This window comes from Pelodiscus sinensis, chromosome 15 (genome assembly GCF_052426305.1).
Source record: "Pelodiscus sinensis isolate ZL-2025 chromosome 15, ASM5242630v1, whole genome shotgun sequence".
Taxonomy (NCBI): Eukaryota; Metazoa; Chordata; order Testudines; family Trionychidae; genus Pelodiscus; species Pelodiscus sinensis.
Genome location: NC_143066.1, coordinates 30,584,969 through 30,606,593, shown reverse-complemented (window position 1 = coordinate 30,606,593; position 21,625 = coordinate 30,584,969). Strand labels below are relative to the sequence as shown.

Sequence of the window (21,625 nt, the reverse complement as noted above, 5' to 3'; positions counted from 1 at the left end):
GCTTCTTTAAACATAGATCTCCAAATGCAGTAGCCACCTGCCCTTTCTTGAACCCCTCATCACATCCTGCATTTTGTTTCATTTTGAGACACAGCTTTGGTCTGGCACTGAAGAAGCAAGGAGAAAAAGTGGAAAGGTGCCTGGGGCATGTAAGAGGGTTTCCCCAGTTCACCTGCTTCTGTCAATCCTCCAGCCCACAAACCGAAAGGGGGTTGTTTGGTTCAAAAGGCATCAATCCACAGCACAGCAAAGCTTCCCAACACACGCCCAGTTATTGATGGAGTCTTTGCAACAAGGTCAGCCTCCTAATCACATGCGGGAGATTGGCTGATGAAGCATATGTAGTTTCCTTCTTCAGGATCCAAAGCCACAACCTGCCATCATGCATCAACATTAAAGAGAGTATCTGGAAGAAGTTTGGTTCCTGTATATCTGTGGTGTGCAACCTGTTCTGAAGCCTTAGCCACTATAGCCACACTCAACCAGCCAAATGGCCAGGGGAGGGACAGGCGGGGCTGCTCTGGCCAGGCCAGGCCGACAGGTAACCATAACCGGTAAGCATCAGTAAGGGTGATGCTTACTGATTAACCATTCACATCCCTACCTCCAACCCAACATGATAGGGGACTACCCTGCCCCTTCCAGCTGTCTCTTGGTTCCTCTCTACCTCCAGAAGCCTTAAGCTCTGAGTGAAACAAGAATAGATCCATTAAATAACAAGTATTCCCACCTAAGTAACACCTGAACGTCAGCCATTCCGCAGAAGGTGGGCTGAAGAGGACCATCTGCTGAATGGCGACTGACCTATTATCCTCCCCAAACCAGCATGTGGCGTGGTATGGAGGCCCCAGTCCAGAAAAGCACCACGTGTGGCACTGAATAGAATTCACTGAGAGTGTGCTGGGTTCAGCCCTGCCTCACCCTCAATGTGCTGGACGTCATTGAGTGAATCAGGAGCAGGCGGGTCAGGGTCCCCTCCTCTAGCTCACGGTAGTACAGTTGATACAGCATCCTCAGCGTCTCTGGGACAGGGATGTCATGGCCTAGAGCAGGGATGGGAAAGGAGAAAGTTAGGGATCACGGAAGAAGGAACCGAGAGCCTGATTTGTCAAAGGGGCTGAAAACCCACAGCTTACATTAAAGCTAAGGAGGACAGAGCAGAATTTGGCCCACAAGCAGGAAGGTCTTTAGATGGAATTATTTTTAGCCTTCTCCATTCGCTAGCTAATAATTTCTAATATTCTCCATTTGTTCCTCAGCTGCTCTCTCTCCAGACAGGAAAAGGGTTGGAATTTTACCTTTGAGCAGCATTTGCTGCTGCTGAATGATTTCCTCGCAGAGCAGCCTGTGCTGCTGGTGCCGCTGGATGACAAAATCCTTCTGGCACAGCAGGTTCTCCCTGTACAAGGCATTTGCCTGCAACTCCGTGTTCCCCACTTCCAGCTCGTGAGCCTTGCAGAGAAGCCTCAGCACCTCTCGTTGGTCTTCACTGGTGATTTGTTTGGGTAACAGCTTCTCCATCTGGGAGGCTTTTTTCTTGGCGTTGGCCAAGCGCTGCTCCAGCTCGGACTGAAAAGGAAGACGAGGGCTTGCATGCACCAGTGGGTCTGCACTGAGGTTAGGTACCATTTATTTATGAAATGCTCAAGATACAGCTCAGGCGTCTGAGCCAGTGCCGCTACACCTACCCCTTCCCAGAAATGGGATACGTGTACATTTTGTTTAGCAATGATGATGAAGCTCATTTATATTCTGGTAGGGCTGACAATGTGGCTAGGCAGCATCCAAGCACACAGGAGGAGAGAGTCCTCCAGCCTGAAGAATGTACCAATGGGAAATGCTATTTAAGCATAAAGAATTATTGGAGTACTGTACAAACATTGGCTAGTGAATCCACATAGCACCCCTAAGAAGGAGGTACAGAAACACTGTCTTCATTTTATATGTGAGGAAAAGCACATAGTTTGTGGCTTGCTCCAGTAAGAAGAAATCAGAGGCGGATCCAGGATTAGAACTCAGGAGTTCCTAGTCACTAGCTCAGCAAGGGGCAATCTAGGCTACTGAATGGGCCACATGAGTAGCCCTCCTTCATCTCAGTGGGCTGGAAGATTGTTGCAACCAAGATGGCTCCTGGGACAGGGTGGTTTTGCTCACTGTGCTTGCGTATGTTGGATTTGCAGGATGCGCCGACTGAACCGTGCCAGAGCTTTGATTGGATGTAGGGGAAGCACACGGCTCTTACAGTCAATGCTGTGTGCAATCAGCACGCTCCTCACTTCACCTGCCCTGGCTTTACATGTGTGTCACTTTAATAATACCAGTAGGAAAAAAAACAACACGAAAGGAAACCAAAGGAATCTGGCAACCCTACATGCGGGCAATAGTAAATAAAGTGTCACCTAGTAGCCAGATGGGCCGCTGCTTGCCCACCAATGCAATGGCTCCATCCAATCCATGTTATCCATATTTAAAAGTTCCTGTAAACTCCCCTGCATGACCTTCCTGAATACTGGTGTAATGATTTCCCAAAGCAACACTCCCCAACGACTCATAACAAATATCCTTCTGCTTCCCAGTGGGAAATACAAGTACAATCTCTTCCCCTTAGTTTTATGACGGTGTCAGGGTGCAAGCCGCCTCAGTGCCCCCTGACTGTCCTCATCTAGCCCCTCTGAAGGCAAGTTACAGTCTGTATGGGTTGCTCATCATTGGCATTGGGGTTGTCTCAACTGCCCTGCTTACGTAGGCTGCATCATGATCCGCCTCCAAACCAGGGTTTTGTCTAGAGCCCCTAGTCAGGGGGAGTCTTGGCTGGCCCTCTCCCAGCCCTAACTGGCTATCCCCAGCTTGTCTCCCTCCTAGGAACTCCTGCTTCCTCCGCAGTCAGCCCTTCACTGGCTCCCCCCATAAGTAAACTGTGCTTCTCTATATAGCTGCCAGCTGGGCTCTCCCTAGCCCAAACATCTTCAGCTGGCCTCTCTGTTTCCAGCCCCTGCTCAGGGCCTGAGTTCTGGTCTTAAAGGGCTAGTGCAGGGCAGGCGCCCTGTCACAGACAGTAAATGAAGCAGTGTCACAAAAGCCTGTGTTGTAGAGTCGTCTGTACCAGTGTTTCTCAACCTTTTTTTTATAAAGTACCCCTTTTAAAAAAAAATTGTAAGTACTCCCTTAAAAAAAACAACCTATAAGTGCCTCCAGTACCTACAGTTTTCAGACACACACAATTTTTTTTATCCACTGCAACACATTTGTTGAAACAACGTAATTGTAGCCGGGTGGGCAATGAAATTTTTGGGTGTGAAAACAACAAAAATAATAAAGCGCTGTAAAACTTAAAATAAAAATTCAGTTTTCTCCAAATTTCAGTTGTGCTGATGTACTCCGCCCCCTCCCCCGACTTCTCTCGAGTACCCCTAAGGGTACTCGTACCACTAGATGAGAAACACTGGTCTGTACAGCATCTTTCAGAACTTGGATTCTATGCTGAGTGGCCAGAGGGGACCTCTGCACACAACTGACTGCTCAAGTGCATTTGCTGTTTCCTCCTTCAGGTTCTCTGGTGTCTAAAGTGCTGGCTCTCCCTCCATGTGGTGCCCCACTACCCTGCTGACCTCACACTCACTCAGACTCCAGCTGAAGCACAGGACCAGGCTATGGAGAGGTCACCTGGTTGATGTTCGCTCTCACCTTTAAGGCTGCTGTTTTTCGCTGCTCTGCCAATAGCACGTTGATTTCCTCTCTTGCCACGGTGACTTCATGAGGTTCAGGGGAATCTGCCTCCTCTACTTCTCGGTCTGCCTCCTCCATGTTTTCATCTTCCTTTCCATTCACCAGCTTGTTATGACACTTCTGAGCATGTTGAGTCTTCTCTCGTTCCCAGCTGCCAGCAAAAACACAAGAGTGAAAACCATTAACTTCCAAGGCAACAGTTACTCGAACACTTGTTAGCCAGTAATCCCATGACATATTTATTTAGTTTTTTATGCCTTCCCCATTTCCTTTTGCATGGCAACAGCTGAGCTAACCATACCAATCCTGACAGCACCATGGCTGGTACCTAGCATATAGCAGCCAGCAAACAATATCCTAGTTTCTGGGAGGATACAAAGAGTCTTCAGTGAGATGTTTAAACTGTAACGAAGCACTGCCTCTTCCATCACTACAAGCTGCTGTAGCAGCAGCTGCATAGAGATGTTTACTAGACATATGTCATCTAATGAAGATTCTTTTTCTGAGTTTTATATTTCTACAAAAATGTATACAGGGGTTGAACAGACTGATAGGTAACCAATTAGCACCATACCCAGAACTTAAAACTACTCAGAGTTTGTCCAATAGCAAAGGCTGGGTTAGCTCTATTTACAATGGGAACGTGGAGAGAACACATCATTAGCACCAGGCAAGGTACCCCCTGAATTGAGGATGTTAAGGCCAACAATTCAGGTTTGCCATCACAAGTTAACATAGATTTCAATAAAAACTCAAGTCCTAGATCAGACATAGGGTTTTTGGGGGGGAAAAGTCTAGTGTTTTCACTCTCTGTTGTAGCTCTAAACTTGATGCTGGAGAAAGACAATAGAACCACCTGCTCTAAATAGTATCATTGCTTTGCATCAATTATAATTTTAACCACATGCAGCCTCTGACGAATGAAAAACTATTCTCACTCCTTGCTTAATTGCACAATAGTGGTTAAAAGCCAGAGCTTCCCATAGTGGAGATCCAGTCCCTGTGGAAAGACACCACCTTGTGTTTCTACACATTAATGTTGCAACTATAACTGATAACTGCCATGTGTTGAAACCTGACTTCAACTGTTCTCTCTCACTCCCATCAGAAGCACTAGAAAGGATTTGGTGCTCGTGCCCTGACGGCAGAATCCCCTTTCTATCATAAGTCTCCGAGGAGTGGCCATGTTAGTCTGCATCTGCAAAAACAACAAAGAGTCCTGTGGCGCCTTACAGACTAACAGAGATTTATTTGGGCATAAACTTTTGTGGATAAAAACAACTTTGTCAGATGCACGAAGTGGAAATTACAGAGGCAGGGATATAGATATAGGTACTAGAATATGTAAAGTAGGGATGTTCAATAGGTAGCAGGATGTAATAGGGTCACCGTGTAGCTGCTGGAAATCTCAGCAATTTCACGCACTGAGGACTAAGCTTTATATTGAAGAGCCCGCAGTGAAGCCTCCCCAGGAGGAGGCTTCACAGTGGCAAGGAAGCCACCTCCGCAGGGAGCGGAGTGGGCAGCCCTTCCCCACCCAGCTCCCAGGGAGGAAGCATGATGTTGTGAAGGCCAGAACTTTAACAGGATTCAAAAAAGAGCTAGATAAAGCCATGGACGATTGGTCTATCAATGGCTGTTAGCCAGGATGGGTCGCAATGGTGTCCCTAGCCTCTGTCTGTCAGAGGCTGGAAATGGGTGACGGGGGATGGTTCACTTGATTCATTCTGTTCATTCCCTCTGGGTCACCTGGCATTGGTCACTGTTAGAAGACAGGACACTGGGCTAGATGGACCTTTGGTCTGACCGGCTGTGTCTAGGCTGGCCAGGTTTTCTGGAAAATCAGCCGCTTTTCCGGAAAAACTTGCCAGCTGTCTACACTGGCCGCTTGAATTTCCGCAAAAGCACTGACTTCCTACTGTAAGAAATCAGAGCTTCTTGCGGAAATACTATGCTGCTCCCGTTCAGGAAAAAGTCCTTTTGCGCAAAACTTTTGCGCAAAAGGGCCAGTGTAGACTGCTCGGATTTGTTTTCCGCAAAAAAGCCCCGATCGCAAAAATGGCAATCGGGGCTTTTTTGTGGAAAAGCGCGTCTAGATTGGCACAGACGCTTTTCCACAAAAAGTGCTTTTGCGGAAAAGCATCCGTGCCAATCTAGACGCTCTTTTCCGAAAATGCTTTTAAGGGAAAACTTTTCCTTTAAAAGCATTTCTGGAAAATCATGGCAGTCTAGACATAGCTACCCAGTATGGCTGCTCTTATGTTCACTGCCCTGCTGCAGTGAAGCCACCTCCCTGGAACTAACATCATTAATCCGTAAACATCTGCTTATGGTGAACACTCTAACATCCCTAATGAGCAGAAGGGTTCATTAGGGATGTGCTACCTACCAAGTGTAGGACCACAGTTAACAAGGCCAATCCAATCAGGAGGGGGCTTACTCCCAGCAGCTGATGGGGAGGTGTGACTACCAAAAGGCCTCCTGTCATAGTACAGCACTTCCAATTAAATCACTATGCCCTATCGGGCTCTTTTGCTCGACAGTCTGAGACCCCTCTGCCTGACCAGGCTGAACTACTGTAAATGTTTTATCCCCTTCTCCCTTTTAGAAAAGTCTCATTTCCAAAGTCAGATACAGATCTGGGTATTTTTCAAGGCGTCTCTTCCCCCTGCAGAGCCCTGAAATACTCACAGCTACCACATTCTTGCTCTGCAGCAGCACCTCGCCCTAATCTGGCGACTGAATCCATGCAGGATATTCAGGGAACAATTGACTTATTGCTCAATAGGGGCACATTGCTCCACCTTATTCTTAACAATCCCGCACTGCAGTAGGGATGGAGGGCACTTTGCTGGAGATGCTCATGTCTGGGCTCAAAGGTTGCTCTCTCCTTGTTGGTTCAATCTCTCCTGTGCGCCGACCTATTCTAACCACTAGAACAATTGCCAAAGGGACAGTTATATGAGCTATTCTGTATGCATATGGAGGTGACTGGTGTGTGACATGTAGTGAACCAAGAAACTGGATCAGAAACACTTTATTTCTTACTGAAAACTCAGGCTCTGTCTACACTGCAATAGGGAGGCAGGTTTGGAGCACATGTAGGCATCCCCGAGCTACCTCACTAAATATAGCAACGTAGCTGTATTGACAGTATGTCCTCAGCATCCCAGGTAGGACCATACTCAGGTGGTCAACTTGCATCGTCACTAGTGCACTGCTTTTTTTTTTAGCAAGTTAGACCAATCAAAGCTAACTCCAGTATGCCTGAGTGAATAAGGAAAAGTTATTTACTTGTTCCCATAATATAAGAACTAGGGGGTCACCAAATGAAATTAATAGGTAGCAAGTTTAAAACAAACGAAAGAAAGTTTTTCTTCATGTAGCGCTGTCAACCCGTGGAACTCCTTGCCAGAGGATGTTGTGCAGACCAGAACTTTAACAGGTTTCAAAAAAGAACTAGCTAAATTCAAGAAGATTAGGTTCATCAATATTTATTAGCCAAGATAGGTCGGAATGATGTCCCTAGCCTCTGTTTGTCAGAGGCTGGAAATGGATGACAGGAAAGGGATCACTTCATGATTGCCTGTTCTCGTGGGCGGTTGGTATAGCTGGGGCTCGGGGATGCAGGCCCCCAGCCTCACCTACAGCTCCGCCCCCTCTGTTAAGGCCCCGCCCTTGATAGGGAGAAGGTGGGACAGTGCACCAAGTGCACCCACCCAGTGCAGGACAAAAGGCAGCGCCCAAGCACTCCCCAGCCTCCCTGGAGCACTGGGGAGGGACAGAGAAGCGGGGCAGCACGCCGAGTGCCCCCCACCTTCCCCAGAGCACCAGGGAGGGCAGAGAGGCAAGGGGAGCATGCGGGCAGTCCAGGTCCCAGAGAACCATGCACGGTAGGGAATAGGCAGGTCAGCACGCCGAGTGCTCCCCAGCCTCCCTGGAGCACTGGGGAGGCTCAGAGACGTGGGACAGCGTGCTGAGGAGGGGAAGAGAGACAAAGGGAGCATACACACAGAGCAGTTCCTGGAGCACCGGGGAAGGGAGGGGAGGTGTCAGGGCAGGTGCAGAGCACTGGGGGAGGGGAGGCAGTCACGTGGTTCCATCCTCTGGCCAGGAGCAATGGGGAAGGCAAGTGCGGGAAGCAGCAACACTCCACCTCCAGAACACCTATAGCAGGTAATCTGTGGGCAGGGAGAAGCTGGTGGTCCTCTGCCTAAGCCACCAGACACCCATGCCTGTTCTGTTCACTTCCTCTGGGGTGTCTGGCATTGGCCACTGTTAGAAGACAGGACACTGGGCTAGATGGACCTTTGATCTGACCCAGACGGCCGTTCTTATGTTCTCCTGATGCCATCTAGAAACAAGTGCCTTTGGCGGAAGCTGGAGCTATGTGACTTTAGGATCTCTCATAGCGTTGGCAGGGATCTGCATATTAATTTTGTGCTCATCACTAAGGGTGTGTCTAGACTACAGGGTTTTGTCGACAAAAGTGGACTTTTGTCGACAAAACTATACCTGCGTCCACACTGCCTTTGAGTTATGTTGACATAACGTTGACAAAACTCAGCAGTTTTGTCGACGTATGTAAACCTCATTCTACGAGGAATAACGCCTTTTGTCGATAGAGTTCTGTCGATAGAAGGCATTATTGCATCTACACTGTCCTTTGCGTCCACACTGTTATGTCGACAAAGCGGCTTGCTTTGTCAACAGAACTGGATGTAGTCTAGATGCTCTTTGTCGACAGAAGCTTTGTCGACAGTATCTGTCGACAAAACTTCTGTCAACAAAACCCTGTAGTCTAGACACACCCTAAGTGCCCAGCCATGCAGTGGACGTACTCACTCGGCAATCGTTAGCAAATGCCTGGAGGTATCGATGTGTAGCTCAATGTTCGTGTTCTCCAGCTCCATGAGACTGCGGCGCATCTCCATTTGCTCCTTGAAAGCCCTGATCAGCTGCTCTCGTAACTTGTTCATCTCTTGCCGGCTGTATGCCTCGGAATCCTGATGCTCCTCCACTGTGGAAGAAAACAACAGCTTTCCTGCTTCCTATCTGCAGCATGTCAGAGCTACCCCATGGGACTGATAAGGGCCAGAAGTGATTCCTTTGGGGGCTAGTCATCCATTCCATGTTCCATGAGGCACACCTGATACAAACCTTTGTCAGTCTGCGATGCGGAGGGTCAGTGACAGTGTTGTACTTTGAAGCCAACGGGACTGCTAAGTTTAAACTTGTGCTATGCTATATCATGGCCAGTTACCCCTAAATCATCTTTCAGTTTCATCAGTGCTGCTTGGAAGGGAGTGGTGAGAAGCCTGCATTACAGGGGCATTGACAGAACCCTTCCTTGTTACCTGGGAGCTGTTTTCTCTGAAAAATGGCCTAAGATATTGTAACTGAGATCCACTGATCTTTGGAAGAAGGAGGGGTGGGAAGGGCTTGTCGGTCAGACACCTTTACAATTTTCTGTTAAAAGGAACATTCCCCACAGTGAGATCAACTGAAAAGTGACTCTGGAAACAAAATTATTCCAGAAACTGAAACAAAAATGTCTGGCCTGACACTGCTAGAGAACCTGGAGGTGCACGGCAGCAAAGCAATCATAATTACATGAGAATCATTACAGAATCAGATAGGGATGTAAGCAACTAGTCGACTATCCGATAAGCAAAAGCTTATTGGACAGCCGACTAGTCCCTCGACTAGTCACTTCTCCCCCACCTTGCTGCCTCTACTTGAGGCAGCAAAGGGGAGAGCAGGAGCCGGTGCTTAAAAGCATCTGCGAGGGGCAGGGGAGGTAGGAGGGTAGCAGGGACCAGGCGCAAGCCAGGAATCAGCTGATTCCTGGCTCGTGCCCAGTCCCAGATGCTGCACCTCTGCTTTTTAAATGTATTAAGAGCTTGCCGGCTCTTAATACATTTAAAAATCAGAAGTGCGGGGGTGGGAGGGGGACCTGGCACAAGCTGGGACAGCTGATTCCTGGCTCACGCTGCGCTTTAGTCTTTTAAATATATTACAAGCCGTTAGAGGTTAGCTCCCGGGTCAGGGATGGTCTAGTACTGGGTCCTGCCATGAGGGCAGGGGACTCAACTCAATGACCTCTCAAGGTCCCTTCCAGTCCTAGTATTCTATTATTCTATTATTCTAATCCCACTGCAGCTACCCCACTTTTCAAAGACAGATAAACCTCATTTTCCTGTTGAGGAAATTGAGACACAGAGAGGTTAACTGTCTGCCCAGAGTCACACAGGAAGACAATGGTAACGACTGGAATGGAATCCAGATTTCCTGACTCCGAGTTCTCCGCTCTGACCACTAGACATTGCTGCCTCTTCTACCTTTTTAAAAGCACCATGTGTGAGCTCTGGAAATGTAAAGAAGGGTCAAGCACAGGCGACTGGTGCACTGAGGTCTGGGGGAGGCAGGCTTCCAGCTCCACCTACATCCCCGCCCCCTCTGCCGAGGCCCTGCCCCCCACAGCGAGGGGAGGAGGCGGGGCAGCATGCCAAGCGCACCCCAGCATCTCTGGAGCACCGGGGAGATGAAGAGAGATGAGGGAGCACATGCGGGGCACAGCTCCTCACCCCCAGCCTCTCTGGCCAGAAGCACAGGGAGGGCAGGTGCTGGGGCCAGCAACACTCCACCCCCAGAACGCCTATAGCAGGTGTTTTGGGGGCGGAGTGTGGGTGTGGCCTTGCCTGGTGGTTTGGGAAGGCAAAGCCTTCCCCCGCCTAGGCTACCCGACCCCTATGGAATCAAGGAAAAAGACTTGAAAACGTTTCTGCAAAAGGAAACAAATGTCTTTGTCTCCAACACAGATGTGATAAAGGGAGATGAATTTGATGAGCCCATACTAACACAGTGATGTAAAACATGGCTGGCTACAAATGTGGCAACTGGAGAAGCGAGGGCTCAAATACAGGAAAGCCTATAAAGGACTCATGAAAGGGACGCTATGGAGGAGCTCTGATAATCACTTTAATAAACAAGATGATTATAAAGAATCCCAATAGACAGAAATGAAACCTTGATGAGACCAGCATCTACTCCCAGCTCTACCTTGTACATCTCTGATGTCAGAACTGACTGCACCCGTCTCCTTTTCTTGATTTTCAATCTTTGTCTTCAAACCCTTGATCTCCCTGCGTAGATCTGAAATGATGCTGGTGTACTGTGCAATGTGATAGGAAACATTCAGCAGGTTGCGTTTGACCTGGTGGATGAGAACACACAGGATCATTAATTCTTTCCTAGAATCATAGGACACTAGAACTGGAAGGGACATCGAAAGCTCATCGAGTCCAGTCCCCTGCCCTCGCGGCAGGACCAACCACCGTCTAGAGTTCTAGACCATCCCTGATAGATGTCTATCTAACCTGCTCTTAAATATCTCCAGAGATGGAGATGCCACAACCTCTCTAGGCAATTTATTCTAGTGTTTAACCACCCTGACAGTTAGGAAGTTTTTCCTAATGTCCAACCTAATCCTCCCCCACTGCAGTTTAAGCCCATTGCTCATTGTCCTATCCTCAGAGGCCAAGGAGAACAATTTGTCTCTCTTCCCCTTGTAACACTCCTTTAGGTACTTGAAAACCGCTATCATGTCCCCGCTCCATTTTCTCTTTTCTAAAATAAACAGGCCCGATTCTTTCAGTCTTCCCTCATAGCTCATGTTCTCTTGACCTTTAATCATTCTTGTTGCTCTTCTCTGGAGCTTCTCCAATTTCTCCACATCTTTCTTGAAATGCGGTGCCCAGAACTGGACACAATACTCCAATGGAGGCCTAATCAGCACAGAGTAGAGCGGAAGAATGATTTCTTGTGTCATGCTCACAACACTCCTGTTAATGCATCCCAGAATCATGTTTGCTTTTTTTGCAACAGCCTCACACTGTTGACTCATATTTAGCTTGTGGTCCACTATGATTCCTAGATCCCTTTTGGCAGTACTCCTTCCTACACAGTCGCTTCCCATTCTGTATGTGTGAAACTGATTGTACCTTCCTACGTGGAATACTTTGTATTTATCCTTATTAAACTTCACCCTATTTACTGTGAAAGGAAGGTGTTGAGGCCTACCCAGAATATGTCAAATGAGCACCAGTTTAATTGTAATTGGAAAGGAAAGGCAGCATTGTGAGATACAGAAGATGTAAAATAAAAACAAAATGTAATTGGATGACCAACAATAACCCCGCTTTTAGGGAAGTAAGTAACTCAGACAGCAATATGCAACAACGTGCTGATTACCCCAAATGGAGCAGACAAAAGTTTTGAAAGGGCAGAATAAGACAACAAAAATCTAACGTCAGCAATTGTCAGGAGAGTGGAGGAATACCAAAATACCGAAACAGGGTATACAAGGTTGGATGGAACAGACCAAGGACGGACGGGTTGCGAATCCAAAAAGCTAGGTCTAATCAACCAGGGCTCCCTCCCCAGCTCTCAATCCCACTGTCACACATAAGCTCCGAAAGAGGAACAACACCGGTCAAAAGTTGCAACGAAAAAATCCAAAAAAGGGGAAACATAAAGAAAAGAATATCTCCTGAATCTAAGCAATGCTTCTATCTTTCTTAACATGCGTATTATATATTTATTAACTTTATAAATTGATTAAAGGTAAATCAGGAGGGTATATCTGTAGGAGGAGTTATTATTTCTTGTTTTTTTAACTGTACTGTTTTTCTACTTTTTATTTGTATATTACACTTTCTTAAAAGAATCAAAGATAGTAAATTAATTTACATGAAAAATTAATTATACAGGCAGTCCCCGAGTTACGCAGATCCGACTTACATCGGATCCGCAGTTACGAACGGGGCCCGTCTCCAGCAGACCAGGGAGAGGAAGCAAAGTGGCGGAGCATGCGGGGGCAGCAGCTTTGCTCTGCTTTTCTCCCCGTCTCCCTGGTCTGCAGACCAGGGGGACGAGGAGCAAAGCCGCGGAGCACGCGGGCAGCGGACAGCCCAGACGCGTCTGGGCTGTCCCGCTGCCCCCGTGCTCCGCGGCTTTGCTCCGGACGCCTGTGGTACAGCAGCTGGGGCGCTGCCGGTTGGTCCCGTAGCGCCGCTCTGGGCGCTACAGGACCAACCCGGCAGCACCCCAGCTGCTCTGCCCCAGGCGTCCTGATTCAGCCACTGCTGGTCAGTTTCAGCAGCGGCTGAATCAGGACGCCTGGGGCAGAGCAGCTTGGGTGGTGCTGGGTTGGTCCAGTAGCGCCGAGGAGCGGCGGCGCTACTGGACCAACCCAGCAGCACCCCAGCTGCTCTGCCCCAGGTGTCCCCAAGTCAGCCGCTGCTGAAACTGACCAGCGGCTGACTACGGGAAGCCCCTGCCTCGGGCTTCCTGGAATCAGCCGCTGATCAGTTTCAGCAGCAGCTGACTTGGGGATGCCTGGGGTTCTTAAGTTGAATCTGTATGTAAGTCAGAACTGGCATCCAGATTCAGCCGCTGTTGAAACTGATCAGTTTCAGCAGCGGCTGAATCTGGACGCCAGTTCCGACTTACATACAGATTCAACTTAAGAACAAACCTACAGTCCCTATCTTGTACGTAACCCGGGGACTGCCTGTAAAGTATATAGAAAAATAAAAATCTTTGTTTAACCCTAAAAAGAAGTATTCCTCTGTCTGCGGTTTCAAATTCTTTAAGGAACCAAACCTGGTTACCGAAGTTTACCTTAGACCATTTCTCCAGTTTGTTCAGATCATTTTCCATTATGACCCTATCCTCCAAAGCAGTCGCAACCCCTCCCAGCTTGGTATCATCTGCAAACTTAATAGGCATACTCTCTATGCCAGTATCTAAATCATTGATGAAGATATTGAACAGAACCGGTCCCAAAACAGAACCCCACTTGTTATACCTTTCCAACATGACTGTGAACCATTAATAACTACTCTCTGGGAACGGTTATCCAGCCAGTTATGAACCCTCCTTACAGTAGCCCCATGTAAGTTTGCATAGTTTATTGATGAGAAGATCATGCCTGACTGTATCAAATGCCTTACTAAAGTCTAGGTATACCATGTCCACCACCTCTTCCTTATCCACAAGACTTGTTACCCTATCAAAGAAAGCTATTTCTTTCATTGTAGCACAATGGCTGTCAAATAAAATATCCCTTCCTAAGAGAGGAGCCCAGTCACAGAAAGGGATTCAGTTCCCCTCAATCAATGGGATAACTGTAGATAACTGGCTATCTATCTTCCTCATGCAGGCCTTTCCATTGCCCACACCAATTGCCTTTCATTTTCACAGTCTCCATTCACTCCTTTCTGCTTGCTCATTGCTACCCTGTCCAACACCCACTATGTTCTGTGATCCTCTCTCTCGTGATGGTATCTACCCACTGCTCCTTGCCATACCCATTGCTGTCTTCCTTCCATCACACCGGACACACTCTCCCTTTCCATTCTGTCTGCTTCCCCGTCCTTTCAGCCACCATGTTGCCAACTCCCTGCCTTTCCAATCAGGCTACCTTTCTCCTCTCCTGTCAAGCCTTTCAACATTGACATGGAGCGAACCATCTGCCCTTTCTCTCCCCTATCACACACTGTATCCTCCTTTCCCAGCCCATTATCTTTATCCTCCTCCCACCCGTCCCACCCCCCCATCCTGGCCTGTTTTTAGTCTACATGATTTAGCTCTTGGAGGGCCTGTTGCTTACCCTTGTCTTGATGTTTTTCGCTCGATAAGCATAGATCAAGGTTGTTCGAGATTCTTCAAAGTAGATGCTGGCAGGACTGATGTGGGCAATCATAACTGTCCTGCTATTTCCCCCTAAGGAGTCCTAGAGGAATGCAACATTGCCAGTGTTTAGTTTAACAAGAGTAGAGACTAGGAAAGACACTAAGTGAAAACACGCCGACCTTAAAGAAACACTAATTGAGTTTTCCCTGCTTGTTTTTCCCTTTGATATTTTCATTCTCTCTGCTCCTTGTTTCGTGCTCCCTTCTCTTTTTCTTTCCCCCCTCTCCCTTATTTATTTTGGTCTACACATCCTAAACTCATAACTCTGGTCATCTGAAGAAGTGGGCTGTGCTCACAAAAGCTCATGATCCCATCTACATGTTTTGTTAGTCTATAAAGTGCTACCAGACCTTTTATTGTTATTTAAGTTTATCCTGTACAGACTAACTCGGCTACCCCTTGAAGCTACTAATTAAGATGTTCATTTAGATTCCGATGGAGGATATTGACTAAAGGCTATAGGAAGAGCTGGTCAAAAAATTTCACTGAAACTTTTTTCCAATAAACAAAAAGCTTTTTTGACTAACTGGGAACTTTTGCTGGAAAATCTCTACAATACCAAAAATGTTTCACATTTTTTATTTTAAAAAGTCTACATATTATTTTAAATAAACATTTTGTTTGTCTGTTTTTCACAGTATTGTGTGTTTACATATATTTTTCAACCAGCTGTAGCAGTAGGATCAACACCAAGTTGGGCTGAGATTCAGACCCAAACCAATGAAAGCACGCTGGGACTCATAAACAAAGACAGCGAATGGCCCTTGTTACTCAGAAACCTTTAAAGTTTATCATGTGACCAATAAGAGCACACTAGTCCAGGACTTCCAAACCTTGACCTTTCATTTTTGTGGTAATATGGTCACAATAAATTACTGGGTGGGTTTGAAATCCCACACAAGATCCTGGAGTGATTTCCTAAACTTTGGAAGGATAAAAGGGTCAAGACATGATGATTAGCTCTCAAGCGTCGCCAGTACAAGCAAGCAACATGTCAATTCCCTTCCTCACCAGTTGCAAACAGTACCTTCAACAAGCGTGTGAGTTTGCTGTCTCGAAAATTGACATACTGGCCCCGACTTCCCCCCTTCTCACTCAAGGCACTGATGCAGTTCCCCAGAGCTAGCAGAGAGCGGTTGATATGGGCTCCCTCCTTCATTCTCTTGCCATGGTTCTGAGTCTGCTTGGAGTGAAAGAGAAGTCACTTCAGAAAGACAGAGTTGTACTGTGGGAATGGATTGACTCATGCAACGTTAATATCAGGATTCGCGTTTCAAAGCTTGAGCTTCTCTCACAAATCGAGATGGAAACCAGGACCAGTCAGCTCTGACACAAGCGGGTACCACTGAAAGCTCACAACAGAACTGAATGGCCCCCGGTCTCCATTAGATGTTTTGCATAAACTGAAAATTACCCACCCATGGTTTGTTTTCTGCAAATAGGGTTGCAGATCATGGCAGATCTAACATCTTTCTGTGGAAACATCTTTCCATCCATTCATTCCAATATTGCTCTCCGCAACTGCCAATCATTTCTGTGTCTCTCTTTGATACCCAACAATAATGCCTAGCTATATATAGCATTTATCATCAGTAGATCCCAAAGCACTTTACAAAAGAAGTCAGCATCACGCTATGCATTTTACGGGTGTGGAACCTGAAGAGCAGAGAGGTGAAGTGACTTGCCCAAGATCACCAGCAGGCCAGTGGGCAAGCCAGGAACAGAACCCAGGTCTCCTGAATCTAAGTCTGGGGCTCTGATTGCATCTAGCCAGCTGCTTGTCCCACCCTTCTTGTCATCAGCCCTTCCACTGATTCATCAATTTTTCCTTCAACTAAGAGAAGTCCAAGCCAAGACCTGAATGCTGCATATAACCCCTGGAGTCTTATGACACAGTCCATCACCAGCCAGCCTCGTCGTACATTTGCAGGGTGAGGACAACCTAACCATTTGTAGATCTTTACTGCTGATTAATTCAAATAGCAACAGATTTATATTCAACTTTCTAAAAGTTACAGGCAAATGCCATGCCATGTAGTGTGTTTTGTTTTGTTCATCCTGCCCATTGCACAGCGTTTTATAGGTCTATTTATTTTCTACTTTAAAATTTCATAAACATGCAATTTTATTGCAGTTCTTGGGCTTTTGGCCAATTGTCATGGTAGCCTTTAGTACTGCAAAATTTGCTCTAACTATTGATCTGATTACCTTTTCTTCAGTATCTTCTTCCATCCATCTAACTATCATCTATCCCCATAAAGTGGTAATGAAGAGTACCAGGGAACAGTGGTTAAAGCTTTTAGTTCTCCTGCTTGTCTGCCCACCATATTTAACCTGTCTATCCTTCAAATAATTCATTGTCCTCCATCCTCTTTTCTCTCTTCTCTTCCTTCCTGTAAACCAATGTTCCACATATTCTATTTATTTTGGCTTCCATTTATCTGACCTTCTATCCCTTTGTCCTCTAGCTACCTACTTATTTATACTTTCTTTGTCAATGACACTAATCTATCATTCTGCATAGCTGCCACTTTTTAAAAGATATTTTCAAATTCACATATTTTGCAATGATTCATGCACTAAGATGAAACATTCTTGCTCTCATCTCCTGCTTCTCTCATCTGTATTTCCTCTATGCCATCAATGAAAAAATATTCACAACTGTCTTTATAACAGCCCACATATCAATACACAGCAACCAAAGTTCAACAACACACAAAAGACAAAGTTCAAATGCATTTAGCTAATTCATGCTCTAAAAAGTACATGGCTCACATCATCTGAATGGAAATGTTGTAATCTCAGTGTTTTAAAAATATCAAATGCTCGTGCAGTAATGTTTTCCAGGAGAATAACACATATCAATCTTTCATATCTAGTCATTTCACAACATGTCAAAGAAATAAGACTTGGCCTGTGAAAGGCTGCTGAACTACAAATTGTACCTGGGCTGCTCTTTCAGACCCTGCCAAGTCCACCATGAAAAGCCTTCCCACTCGCAATTCCTCATTAATATCTTTCACCCGACTCTTTTGTTTCACTGTGACCTGGAGGACCGCATGTGAGCGGGAGGATGTCTTATTGGCAGTTGTGGGTTCTTGTGTACGCTCTTTGTTTCCTTTTGTTAGCAGCTGCATAATCTAAACAATACAGAAACATATGCAGAACTTTAAAGATCTGCTTAGGTAATAGGACAACTCTCTCCTTCAATGACAGCCTTACAGATGAGTAAACAAAGAAGATAAACCAGCCTGCACATTTGTCAGCATTGGACCAAGTTTGGGCCTCACTGAAGTCAATGGGAGTTTTGTCTGTGGCCCCATTGGGACCATGACCTGTCCCATTGACTAATAACTGTATAATTATTGGGGTTTCACTTTAGGTGGCTTTACGACGGGCTGAGATATGTTCTTCTGGGATGCACCATGCCTTGGCATGTTATCTCATGTTCAGTGCAAAACAAGATAGCATGGCATAACAGAATATAGTAACATGATTCTCCCTACCCCTGGTAGCATGGCATAACCTTAGAAAAATAGCAAATGAAAGCTCAAGTTAAAGTACTAACGTAACTTACTATACAGTGCATGTCAGCGAAAGCATGCTTGAACCTTCTCCTCTCTACTCTCAAACTATTGTGTTTGATAGGGCTTGTGAACACAGGTCCTGGCATTCCTTCACTTAGGGCCGTGGTCACCAACAGGTCGATCACGAGCTACTGGTCGATCTCGAGGCCTCAGCCAGTCGCTCGCAAGGCGTCCTGTCCGCCCCGCCCCCATTTCCCTCCCACCCCCCAGAAGCCCCACTACTTACCTCAAAAAAAACCGGAGGTAGTGTCGGCTTCAGAAGTCTTGCAGTTTAGCGCCACTTCCGGCAATTCCAGAAGTGCGCTAGCTGCTCTGCCGGCCAGGTGTACTGCGGGAGGGAGCATTGGCTCCCTGCACTGCACAGGAGGGGTGAGTCTGCCCCGTGGGAGGCACGCAGGGGGTTTCCAGGCGCGCGCAGGGGTTGGCTCTGGGGCAGGCGTTTGCGCGGGGCTTCCCTGCGCGGGGGATGGGGGGAGTTGGTTTCGGGGCAGGCGCACGCGCGGATTCCCTGCGCGGGGGGGGGAGAGGGTTGGCTCTGGGGCAGGCAGGCGCTGGTTTCCCTGGGGGGGGGGTTGGCCCCGGGGCAGGCAGGCGCTGGTTTCCCTGGGGGGGGGAGGGAGAGAATGCTGGGAGGAGGGAGATGCAGGGGACTCTCTGCCTCCCCAGCCACCCCACTCCCCAGCCACCACTCCCCAGCCACAGACCGCTGTCCCAACTCCCCTGTCCCCAGCTACAGAACGCTGTCCCCACTCCCCTGTCCTCAACTACAGAACTCTGTCCCCACTCTCCTGTCCCCACTCCCCGAACTCTGTCCCCACTGGCACCCTGTCCCCAGCTGCAGAAACCTGTCCCCACTGGCACTCTGTCCCCTGCTGCAGACCTCTATCCTCTGCCCTCCCAGCACCCTGTTCCCTCTCCCCTGCCCCCAGCCGCAGTACTCTGTACCCACAAAATGTATAATTATAAATGCTTCATTTTAGATTTAAATAGCATGAATAAAAAACAGACCATTTATTTCATAACTATAAATACGTGATTTTAATTGTATGTATCGCAGTTTAAAAATAAACTGTTTATCAGTGTGTGTAAGTAAGGGCTGGGGATAGCAAGTGATGGACAGGAGGAGAATAGAGAGGGCGGGGCTTCAAGGAAGGGGCGGGGCGGTAGATCTTCGCCTGTTCTGAGATTTAAAAAGTGATCTTGGGTGTAAAAAGGTTGTAGACCACTGACTTAGGGTATGTCAGCACGGCCACTAGACACCCACAGCTGGTCTATGCTAGCTGATTCAGACTTGTGGAGCTTAGGGTCTGTTTTATTGCTGGGTGGACTTCTGAGCTTGGGTTGGGGCACAGGTTCTAGGACCCTGTGAGGTGAGAGGGTACCAGAGCTCAGAAATCTACACAACAATGGAATATAGTTCCACAGCCTGAAAACTACAGCCGAGTCAGCTGGCATGGGCCAACTGCAAGTTTTTTCTTTGCTGTGTAAACATACCCTTAGCTTACTATTGACCCACATGGCTGATCTTTACTGCTTCGTGATGGATTTCATTCATGTTTCTACTATGCTTGTGCTTGCCTGATTAGCCCTTCCTGAACAATCCACGTCATCAAGTAAGTCACTGTAGGATCCTGTTCCATGAGAGGTCTTACACCAAGGAAGGTTATGCCAATATGTAGGTGTTGAGAGCCTCTTAAAATATTAATCTAGTTCAGCAAACTCTTCCCTCCCCGTGGAATTTCTTTTGAATTTACCTCCTGTGCATTTGTAGTGGAGACTTCAGTAATTCCCGCTATCTGGATGCTACCTCTAGCATCCTCTCTGAGGTCTAGGAATCCAGAGGATGGATTCAGGAGGTCCCGGATCACTTCATTATAAATCTGAGGGTAGAAGAGAAAAGCAAAGGAAATTTGTATGTTTGCAGTGCTTTGTCCTTAGGTTAGCAATAAAGGCTTGTGTATTATTCAAAATATATTGTGCATTGCATTGGCTTGATACTTTTTGTATTTCCCTGGACAGGAGAGGAGAGGCTGGCTGAGCTACACTCCCTGCATGGGTGAGACAGGAGATAACAGTGATAACATGAATGAATGAGTCAGGAAACGGGCTCAAATGCCTGTTATCACTGAGAGCTGTCACAGAAATAATGGCAAAGATACTGCTTTTGCTTTACATTTTTGTTACAGGGAGTATGAGCCAGCCCCCTCCTCACCTCGCTCTCTTTATCAACTCCTTTATGTATCTTAAATTGAGTGTAATGCATTTGTCCCTGTCCCCAGTGTGAGTCACCAGAAGCCTGGGTTTATCAGAAGCGTAGGCCTTTACCACTTAAACCAAAAGCATAACTATTAACCAGTAAAAGTAGAGGATAAGAACCTACTACGTGAACCAGCCTTTCTAGGGAGAAATGTCACCTTTAGCCAGCATGTTATGCATTAGAATAAAAAATAAAGAAACAAGAATTTGAGACTCAAGGTGGGGATCACCGTCAGGGAAAGATGCAGGAGGCCTGACTCTGGATTCCCAGGGGCTAAGAGTTAGAGCTTCTTCCAGTAACAGTATCCCTAAGCTATTCTTTTTAAGCATCGTCTCTACAGAACTGGTCCAGAAGACAAAGACATCTCACCTCCAGGTACGACATGGAGACGGTGTAATCCATGTTTTCACTGGTGGCCTCAATGGCTTTAAAGAGGTCATTTAGAGTGCGGACGTAGATCCCAGGATCACTGTCTGTCCCTAACATAGTGTAGGTTTTCCCGGCACCTGTGAATATACAGGGTAGAGCAGCACAGATCAACTTTGAGAGAAAAAATACCTTCTACTGTAATCCATGGCAGAGTTTAACTGCAGCCAGGTCTGACTTCCTGTGATCACCACAAGAGAAGCCCTTTTTCCTCCCACCCTTTTTATAATGAAATATTCCTCTCCAATGAACTGCACACACTACTTAAATATATTTTCAGACTTTGCTTTGCTTTAACTTTTAAAGGCTTCGCTTTAACTTTTAAAGAGTCATATGTCCCAGCCAGAATGGTATTTTTACTACTCAGGTCTCAGCTATGAAGTGATCAATTAACTGGACTTGTTACTCCAGATCAAGTCCCCTATTGTTATTGCTTCTCCACTCTGGCTCCAAATCCAAACTTTGCAGTTATTGCCCCCCTGTGGTATAATATTTTATTCATGTTACCTGTTGGGCCATATGCAAAAACAGTTGCATTGTATCCAGAAATGACTCCATCTACCAAAATGTTGGTTGTGGACACGTACACCTCCTCCTAGTCATAGTCAGAAACAACATAGGTCATAGGTCAGGCAAAACAATCATTTCTAGCTGACACAAGTACCCAATGTCTAAACTTACCGCAACATTCATCTCTTGTTCTTTACAGTTCGCTCGGACATTCATTTTTGCTTCACAAATTCTGTGGGCCCCAAAACTATTTCTGACTTCATAGTACAAAAAGATTTTTGCCAAATTATCAAAATGACTTAACAAGGTAGAGATCTTGTTGAACTATCCAAACATGCATGTGGTGCGTCAGGGTCCAAAA

The 21,625-nt window shown here is 46.7% G+C and overlaps 1 protein-coding gene across 3 annotated transcripts in view; it reads right to left on the bottom strand.

Moving 5' to 3' along the window:
- Nucleotides 1-21,625, bottom strand: part of LOC102443372 (kinesin-like protein KIF19) — a 53,409-nt gene that overhangs the window by 8,859 nt on the left and 22,925 nt on the right. For 2 of the 3 annotated variants that reach the window (XM_075899600.2, XM_075899602.2), the window contains exons 4-14: nucleotides 21,262-21,349; nucleotides 20,698-20,834; nucleotides 19,826-19,951; nucleotides 17,430-17,624; nucleotides 15,512-15,667; nucleotides 14,402-14,524; nucleotides 10,789-10,942; nucleotides 8,572-8,746; nucleotides 3,685-3,877; nucleotides 1,299-1,569; nucleotides 922-1,043 (exon numbers count right to left, since the gene is read on the bottom strand). In XM_075899600.2, the coding sequence (XP_075755715.2) occupies nucleotides 922-1,043; nucleotides 1,299-1,569; nucleotides 3,685-3,877; nucleotides 8,572-8,746; nucleotides 10,789-10,942; nucleotides 14,402-14,524; nucleotides 15,512-15,667; nucleotides 17,430-17,624; nucleotides 19,826-19,951; nucleotides 20,698-20,834; nucleotides 21,262-21,349 (1,740 nt within the window). The remainder of the gene's footprint in view (nucleotides 1-921; nucleotides 1,044-1,298; nucleotides 1,570-3,684; nucleotides 3,878-8,571; nucleotides 8,747-10,788; nucleotides 10,943-14,401; nucleotides 14,525-15,511; nucleotides 15,668-17,429; nucleotides 17,625-19,825; nucleotides 19,952-20,697; nucleotides 20,835-21,261; nucleotides 21,350-21,625) is intronic. The other variant, XM_075899601.2, reaches the window with a different exon arrangement.